General features: G+C 50.5%; 3 protein-coding genes across 4 annotated transcripts in view; 2 read left to right on the top strand and 1 right to left on the bottom strand.

Moving 5' to 3' along the window:
• Nucleotides 1–9,137, top strand: part of LOC101734116 — a 293,365-nt gene that overhangs the window by 191,340 nt on the left and 92,888 nt on the right. The window lies entirely within an intron of this gene.
• Nucleotides 1–9,137, top strand: part of LOC108645255 (tyrosine-protein phosphatase non-receptor type substrate 1) — a 41,374-nt gene that overhangs the window by 5,409 nt on the left and 26,828 nt on the right. The window lies entirely within an intron of this gene.
• On the bottom strand, nucleotides 2,696–8,722 carry LOC101731448 (collagen alpha-1(II) chain). The gene is made up of 2 exons (XM_018090601.2): nucleotides 4,749–8,722; nucleotides 2,696–3,782 (listed from the first exon to the last, which is right to left on the bottom strand). The coding sequence occupies exon 1, from the start codon at nucleotides 8,569–8,571 to the stop codon at nucleotides 6,289–6,291; it is 2,283 nt and encodes a 760-aa protein (XP_017946090.1). The 5' UTR covers nucleotides 8,572–8,722; the 3' UTR covers nucleotides 2,696–3,782; nucleotides 4,749–6,288.

Here is a 9,137-nt window from a genome sequence, read left to right as displayed (position 1 = left end):
AAAGAAATGAAAAGTCTCAGAACAGTATCATTTCAATGGTAGGTTTATTTTAACAGTGGCAGATAGCACATCAAAAGGAAAATCGAAAAAACAACTTTAAATAAAAGATAGCAACTGATTTGCATTTCATTGAGTGAAATAAGTTTTTGAACCCCTACCAACCATTAAGAGTTCTGGCTCCCACAGAGTGGTTAGACACTTCTACTCAATTAGTCAACCTCATTAAGGACACCTGTCTTAACTAGTCACCTGTATAAAAGACACCTGTCCACAGAATCAATCAATCAAGCAGACTCCAAACTCTCCAACATGGGAAAGACCAAAGAGCTGTCCAAGGATGTCAGAGACAAAATTGTAGACCTGCACAAGGCTGGAATGGGCTACAAAACCATTAGCAAGAAGCTGAGAGAGAAGGTGACAACTGTTGGTGCGATTGTTGTAAAATGGAAGGAGCACAAGATGACCATCAATCGACCTCGCTCTGGGGCTCCACGCAAGATCTCACCTCGTGGGGTGTCAATGATTCTGAGAAAGGTGAAAAAGCATCCTAGAACTACACGGGAGGAGTTAGTTACTGACCTCAAATTAGCAGGGACCACAGTCACCAAGAAAACCATTGGAAACACATTACACCGCAATGGATTAAAATCCTGCAGGGCTCGCAAGGTCCCCCTGCTCAAGAAGGCACATGTGCAGGCCTGAAGTTTGCCAATGAACACCTGAATGATTCTGTGAGTGACTGGGAGAAGGTGCTGTGGTCTGATGAGACCAAAATAGAGCTCTTTGGCATTAACTCAACTCGCTGTGTTTGGAGGAAGAAAAATGCTGCCTATGACCCCCAAAACACCGTCCCCACCGTCAAGCATGGGGGTGGAAACATTTTGCTTTGGGGGTGTTTTTCTGCTAAGGGCACAGGACAACTTATTCGCATTAACGGGAAAATGGACGGAGCCATGTATCGTGAAATCCTGAACGACAACCTCCTTCCCTCTGCCAGGAAACTGAAAATGGGTCGTGGATGGGTGTTCCAGCACGACAATGACCCAAAACATACAGCAAAGGCAACAAAGGAGTGGCTCAAGAAGAAGCACATTAAGGTCATGGAGTGGCCTAGTCAGTCTCCGGACCTTAATCCAATAGAAAACCTATGGAGGGAGCTCAAGCTCAGAGTTGCACAGAGACAGCCTCGAAACCTTAGGGATTTAGAGATGATCTGCAAAGAGGAGTGGGACCAACATTCCTCCTAAAATGTGCGCAAACTTGGTCATCAATTACAAGAAACGTTTGACCTCTGTGCTTGCAAACAAGGGTTTTTCCACTAAGTATTAAGTCTTTTTTTGTTAGAGGGTTCAAAAACTTATTTCACTCAATGAAATGCAAATCAGTTGCTATCTTTTATTTAAAGTTATTTTTTCGATTTTCCTTTTGATGTGCTATCTGCCACTGTTAAAATAAACCTACCATTGAAATGATACTGTTCTGAGACTTTTCATTTCTTTGTCATTGGACAAACTTACAAAATCAGTGAGGGGTCAAATAATTATTTCCTCCACTGTATATGGGTGTGTGTGTGTGTATCTATAAATGTATATGGGTGTGTGTGTGTGTGTGTGTGTGTGTGTGTGTGTATATATGTATATGGGTGTGTGTGTGTGTGTGTGTGTGTGTGTATCTATATATGTATATGTGTGTGTATGTATATATGTATATGGGTATGTGTGTATGTATATATGTATATGGGTGTGTGTGTATCTATATATGTATATGGGTGTGTGTGTATCTATATATGTATATGGGTGTGTGTGTATCTATATATGTATATGGGTGTGTGTGTATCTATATATGTATATGGGTGTGTGTGTGTGTGTGTGTGTGTATCTATATATGTACATGGGTGTGTGTGTATCTATATATGTATATGGGTGTGTGTGTATCTATATATGTATATGGGTGTATGTGTATCTATATATGTATATGGGTGTGTGTGTATATATATATGTATATGGGTGTATGTGTATCTATATATGTATATGGGTGTGTGTGTGTATGTATATATGTATATGGGTGTGTGTGTGTGTGTGTGTGTGTATGTATATATGTATATGGGTGTGTGTGTGTGTCACAACCTCAGGGCCGTGAGTTCCCAGACATAGGGCAGGACCCAAAGAGCAAACAGTTGGTATCACAGGATGAGGCGTTTATTGGAGAAATGGCAAGTAGCCATCAGCAGGTTCCCATAAGCCAGTAGGTGGTAGCCAGCCTGCACTCTTGTTCCTTAGGGAGTAGGGAAATACACACAGTTGGGGGGAATCTTCTTGCCCCAGCTAAGGTAGATTCCAGGGAACACAGGGGAGGGGGTCCTGCCGTAGCTAAGGTTACACCCCAGACAAAAGGCTCCTTGGAACTCTTGGCAGCCACCTTTGTAGCCAGAAAGGGAACAGCCCCTGTCGTAAAACCAAAACAGGATTTGGCTCCTTCTGCCAACCCAAAGGCAGCTTCCAGAGGGGCCAATCATAGCTAATCCCACTGGGCCTATGGGAAGCCACCTAGGGAGCATGCCCAGTTCAGTCTTTTGCATTTACTAGACAGAGCACTGCTCTCACAAGGGGTAACTATGTGTATTGTGTCACTATGGGGTCTGGCTCTGTGTGCCCTCACAATAGGGGCAATTACATGGGGAGGGCCAGACATGACCCAAGCATCCATCTACACTCGCTCACCTTACTAACCAATAAAAACTGCGTGACGATATCATTTGTTGGAATGATAGTGGCCACAGCTTTATTTATAAATACAAACAGTGCAAAATTGAATACAAACATAACATGTTTAAATATAACAATACATCAATGTAACAAGTGCAAACATTACCGAACTGAAATACTGACCCCGAGCCCCTTGCCAGTCTGCCCTTCCACAACCGCCTTGAGCCGTGTTATCCTCCAGCCGCCAAATCCCTAGCTCGGAGGATAACCGCCGCCACTCCGGGACCTAACTGGTCCCCTTTTCCAATTCGCCACATTCAGTACCCACCCAGCGCTTTTCAGCGCACCTTTCTTATTCCATCCGCCAATGGTCACCCACCTTAGGGGTTAAACCATCCACTCTACCTGATCTGGCTTACCAGAACAAGCTTTCCTCCCCGGCAGACTGACAAGGACCCGCCATAGTATGCAGAGCTGGACCCCTTCAGCTCTGCATACGCCGCCATGACTTCAAAGCCAATATGATGGCTTCCTGTAAGTTAAAATTAAACAAATCCAACCCAACCTCATTCAGGTGGATACCGTCTGTGCGAAAAAAGGCCATGTTATTCTCTAATTCCTTATGCCTAACCACTATCCCCCCGTTCTTCTGTACGTTGCTTGCTACTGCCTTATTTACCTTTATTCTAACCCTGTTGATGGCCCTGTGTGAACGTGCTCCCCTCCAGTGGGTTCTGGGAATTATTTCTGACCATATGATAATTAACCCCTCGAACAGTGATCTGAGCCTAAAACAATCTGTCCTAATGGTGGAGATCAAGGCTTTCATGGGACAGATACCCAAATCATTACCCCCTGCGTGGAGTAATATGACATTAGGCGGGCCCGACTCCTTTGCTTTCTGTACTGCCCTGGGTACTATCTCGTCCCACCTGAGCCCTCTTCTACTAACCCAGTGTAATTTCACCTGAGATACCGTGAAACCCAATTGGCGGTCGGCATGGCGAACTGATGCCCTCCTTTCCGCCCAGTGTATGAAGGAGTGTCCCATTAGCCATACTTTGCACTGGAGGGCATCTGAAAGAGGGGAAAACAAATTAATATGAACCGTGAACTTAAATATTTTACCAACCTCCCCGTCCCTGCAACTTATCTCTCTACTCTTGCGGGTCTAACGTATGCTTTGAACCTGTTGGATTCCCATCTGCCTATTCTCCTAATCACATCTGCCCCCAAGCCCCATCTCGCTGCTTCCGTGGCGGCCCCTATCCTGAAGGAGTGGCTCCCATACTCCTTCCCAGCCAGTTGTAGCCCTTTCAGGGCCCTTTTGAGTATGGCTATGAACTGGTAACGGGATAATGATGAGCCGTCCTGGTGGATCATCAAGCTGCCTTGTTGGTCAGGTCTCATACTGTAATAGCTGTCAAAGCAACTCACCGGGCAGGTGTGATGGCCCTGAATCCCGAAGATCTCTACCCGGAATCCCTTCCCTTGTTTGTCTGTCTTGGAGTCTCTAATTAAAATGGACACGCTCCCTTCTGACCTAATGACATCCCTTGCCAAGATTCCCCCATTCCCTGCTCTATTGTGGCTAACCAGCTCTGATATTCTGAAGGCCCCAAAGAAGGCCCATGAAAAAAGCCAGTTTAAACAACGTTATTTCGAATGGTGAGTTGGCCAGCACCCCTAACTGATCAAATAAACCCCCCAGTATGTTGAACGTGATTGGTCTCCTATGATCAGTGGACTTTTTCCCTTTCTTAAAGCCTTTTACTGCCTGTTTAATCGCGAAGTCCTTTGTGAAATCTGGCCAACCCTTGAATTTAAATAGAAATGCTAGAGCTGCCAGTTTTTTCTCCACCACACTGATCGATACCTGCGCCTCAAAGTCCCTGGACAGCTGCCACGCCAGTAGGCCTAACTTTTCTGTATTAGTCTCTACTCCCCCCATTTCCCGTTCTAAATGAAACCATTCTTCCCATGTTCTGTTATAGTCGTTCCAAGTTTTTAGGGCCACCGACCGCCTTACCCATTCCATCATACCTGAGGCACCAGATTCCATACAAGGTCTGGGCACCGCTCTCCCTCCTGCTCCGCTGCCGGCGCTAGCCCCCGGAACCTGTTCCACTGAAACCGAGATAAAGCATCAGCGATCTCATTAATTTCGCCTGGGATGTGTTTTGCTCTAAAACTGATGTTAAGTTGTAAGCAGCGTAGTACCAGGTGCCGTAGTAGTGCTAGCACCGGGCGTGAGGAGGAAGTTAGGTTGTTGACCGCTAGAACCGTTGCCATGTTGTCTGAGCGGAACAAAACAGATTTGTTGGACAGTTCCCGACCCCAAAGCTCTACTGCAACTATTATTGGGAAGAGTTCTAGAAATGCTAGGTTGCCTGTTAGGTTGCGCGTGGCCCACTCCTGGGGCCACCCCGCCGCGCACCATTTGCCTGACAAGTATGCCCCGAAGCCTGTCGCCCCTGCTGCGTCTGTGAATAGGCTGATCTCGGGGTTCTCCACTACCTCTTCTGGCCAGTATACTTTCCCATTAAAGTCCTGGAGGAAGGTGCTCCAGACCGCTAGGTCAGCTTTGTGTTCTGAGTTGAGCCTTATAAAATGATGGGGGTGCCTGATACCTGCTGTTGCCATGGATAGACTCCTAGAAAACACCCTCCCCATGGGGATAATGCGGCAAGCAAAATTAAGTTTTCCTAGGAGAGATTGGAGCTGTTTTAAAGTCACCTTCTTAGCCTGCTTCGCGTATCCTACTTCCTCTTTTAGCGTTAGTACTTTGTCCATGGGTAGCCGGCATTCCTGCCTGACCGTGTCAATCTCAATGCCCAGGAATTTTAAGCATGTGATAGGGCCCTCAGTTTTTTCCCGTGCTAACGGTACCCCAAATTGCTCCGCAACCTCCTGCAGTGTCTCAAGGAGCACTGCGCATAGGCTGGAGCGTTGCGGGCCGACACAGAGAAAGTCATCCAGGTAGTGGATGACTGACGCAACCCCTGCTTTCTCCCGAACTACCCACTCTAGGAATGTGCTAAAGGCCTCGAAATATGCGCAGGATATGGAGCAGCCCATGGGTAAACTCCTGTCCACATAGTAGTGTCCCTCAAAGTAGCAGCCCAGTAAGTGTAGTGATTCCGGATGTACTGGCAGGAGCCGGAAAGCTGACTCTATATCCGCCTTAGCCATCAGGGCCCCTCGTCCTGCCCTACCTACTAAACGTATTGCTTCATCAAAGGAGGTATAAGAGACCTTCACTAAGTCCTTATCAATCTCGTCATTCACTGAGGTGCCTTTGGGGTGTGATAGGTGGTGAATAAGCCGGAATTTACCGGCTTCCTTCTTAGGCACCAGGCCTAGGGGAGATGTTCTAAGGTTGTGTAATGGTGGTTCCTTGAAAGGGCCCGCCATGCGCCCCAAGCTCACCTCCTTGTAAAGTTTCTCTATTACCAGCCCCGGGTTGGTGTTAGCTGACTTCAAGTTTTTTAATTGGCCCCCCTGTGTCCCCTCCCTTCCCGGGATCCTAAACCCATCCCGAAAACCCTTTTTTAATAATTCTGCTTTGTCCCTGGCTGGGTATTTACTTAGCCATGGGAGCATCGCTTCTAGCCTCACCGGCGTCTGGCCCTTTCCCAAAGCCGTCCCTAAACTTACCCCCTGTTCCTTTTCCTTTCTTGAAGCACCTGCTGAGTGGATGTGCTCCAGCACACAGGGAGCATTCGTGCTTGAACCGGCATGATGCCCCCCATTTGCATTGGCTATCATTGAATGCCCAGCAAGCTCCTTTTTTGTGTGCCCCAGCTGGGCTGGAAGTTTGCCCGCTGGAGCTATTTGGAAAGGGCTGCTGGCCCGTCGTCCCCGGACCCCCGTACCCCTGATACCCTTTGTTGTTCATCAGCCTCATCCAGAGGCCGATGTCCCGGTGGTCCCATCTGACATCCTGTCTGACTGCCATCCTCTGACGAAATTGCTCGTCATAGCGCAGCCAAGCTAAGCCCCCGTAAACCCTGTGTGCCTCCCAGATTCCGTCTAGGTAGCAGAACAGGGCTGAGCAGTGCTCGGGGTGTTTTTCTCCTACTACACTAGCCAGGATGGCAAAGGCTTGTAGCCAATTGCCGAATGTCCTGGGTATGAGCCTGTAGCGGCGCCTATCTTCATCCTCCTCCTTTCTGTGTTCCTTCCCTTTCTCAAATTTGTCAATGTTGAACCTCTCTAATGGGAGCAGTGTAAAGATATCCACGTATTCCCGTTTCCAGATCTTTTCCCGCACCTCTGGCTTCAGATGTGACCCTAGGGGGCCTTCGAAACAGATATAAGCATGCCCCTTGGCTGAGTCCGAGAGTGGCACTGGCTTGTCCCCCCGTTTTTCCCCGTTCCCTTCACTATTTGGGCCCCCTATTGACCCTTGTGCTGTTGTGACCTGTGCTGTGGACGGTGCTGCTGCGCTGGGTGCCCCTCCCGGTGTTTGGCTTTTTCCATCCCACTGCCCTAAGAGCTGTCGCAAACTGTCAATGAAATCTGTGAGCGTTTGCCCGCCCGTTTGCCCCCCCCCCGCTGCGGCTGAAGAAGTGCTGGTTACCGTCAGTTGTCCTTGTCCTTGTAGCCCAACGTGCGTACCTGCGCTGTTGTTGTAGTTTGTGGTTGTGCTGTCTCGGCCTGGGGCTCCTGGTGTGATCCCTTGTTGCTGTTGTGGCGTCCCGCCCTCGCCGTTGCCTGGTCCTTGTACCTGTTGGAGACAAAGCGGGGGGGGCATACCCTGGGCTGCCACGCTATGTGCGGCCGTTGCTCCCTCCCTCCCTGCCGCAGCGCCCATGGGCACCGCCCGGTTGGCCTCTCCTGTTGGTGCTGGGGCCCATCCCTGTTGGCTCTCTTGGCCATTGCCTGTAGGCCCGGCCTGTTGCCCTGGTGTTTGGAGAGGCCTGTAGCAGGGCGAGCCCGCCATAGCTCCACTCTCCCGGGTGGCGGTGAGCAGCCCACCCGCTCCCATTGGGTTCCCTGTAGGGCCTGGCCCGGGCCTGGTGGGGACCCAGGCCGCCTGGGCCATTGATGGCATCTCCTGGGCCCCTGCTAACCTTGTAGCAGGCCCGCATGCCCCCATTTGGCTTCTTGCCACGTCTGCCCCAGCTGCGTGCCATGCGGCCTGGGCCGCTTCCATGCCCCCTCCCCTCTCTTGTGTTGCTACCGGGGCCCAGCTCTGCTGTATTGCAGGCCCGCTCCTTGTTTGCGGCTGTGCCGTGCCGCCCGTGGCCTGCGCTACCGCTGTCTCCCCTCCCCCTCCCTGTGCTGCTTCCCGGGCCCCTGCTTCTCCTCCCACCGGACCGCCCACCCTGCGCCTCTCCCGCGCTCCCGCCCCCCGTGCTCCCCGGGGCCCTGGCGCCTCTGCCTGCCCGGCCCGTATGGCACTGCCTCCCTCCCGGCTCCCAGTACTGGCCTGTCTCCGGAGCCGCGTTGGTGTTCCTGAAGCGCCGCTCGTCGCGCCGGTGACGTCATCATCGCGCGCGTCGGGTCCTCCGCCTCTCTGCCGGGTCGCCATTCCTCCTCCACGTGGTCTGCCGGTCGGGGTGTCCGGGTCCTTCTGCCTGGTCGGGGGGGTGCTGGGAGTGGGTCCCTTGCCTCCGGTGCCTCTGCTCCGTCCTGAGCTCCTGCTGGTGGATGGCTGCGGGCTGGGTGACGTCGGCCTTCTCCTGCGCACTGGGGGTGATGGGCTCAGCCTGGTGGGTGGTCTTGCTCTGCGGGGTCTCCTGGTGGGTGTCGTGGGCTGTGGATCCTCCAGGCTGGGAAGGAACTGACGCAGCCAGTCATCTCCTCTTCTCTCTGCTTCGGCTCTGATCCGGGCCAGCATCTCATCAAGGTTGGTAGCCATGATCTTTCCTCTGCTGCTATCACCTAAAATGGTGGATAGCCAGCCCTCACTAGCTCTCCTATATACCCTTCTCCTCCCACCTTATTCTCCCTCCCCTTTTAGCTTAACTGACCTACCCCCTCACTAGTGATGCTGGGCTGGGTCATGCAGCCCCTCCTCCGACCTTGCTGCTCCGGGGCTCACAGAGCCGGCTGGCTACACACAATACACACCTAGATGAGATTAACCTACACAATGCATTTGCTACAACAGGTAGGAGGGGGGCAGGGGGTACATTTCAGCATAAACAGAAATATCTAATAGTTTCATCCAACTTATACAGTTTGTTATGTCACAGTCTGTGTGTATCTATATATGTATATGGGTGTGTGTGTGTATCTATATATGTATATGGGTGTGTGTGTATCTATATATGTATATGGGTGTGTGTGTATCTATATATGTATATGGGTGTGTGTGTGTGTGTGTGTGTGTGTGTGTGTGTATATGTATATGGGTGTGTGTGTGTGTGTATCTATAAATGTATATGGGTGTGTGTGTGTGTATGTATATATATATATGTGTGT

This window comes from Xenopus tropicalis, chromosome 9, assembly GCF_000004195.4.
Source record: "Xenopus tropicalis strain Nigerian chromosome 9, UCB_Xtro_10.0, whole genome shotgun sequence".
Lineage (NCBI taxonomy): Eukaryota > Metazoa > Chordata > Amphibia > Anura > Pipidae > Xenopus > Xenopus tropicalis.
Note: the sequence above shows the minus strand (reverse complement) of the source record. Positions and strands in the feature narration are given on the sequence as shown.

Bases quoted from the DNA above. Each gene is read 5' to 3' on its own strand.
- LOC101731448 (XM_018090601.2), bottom strand. From the start codon at position 8,571: ATGGCTACCAACCTTGATGAGATGCTGGCCCGGATCAGAGCCGAAGCA.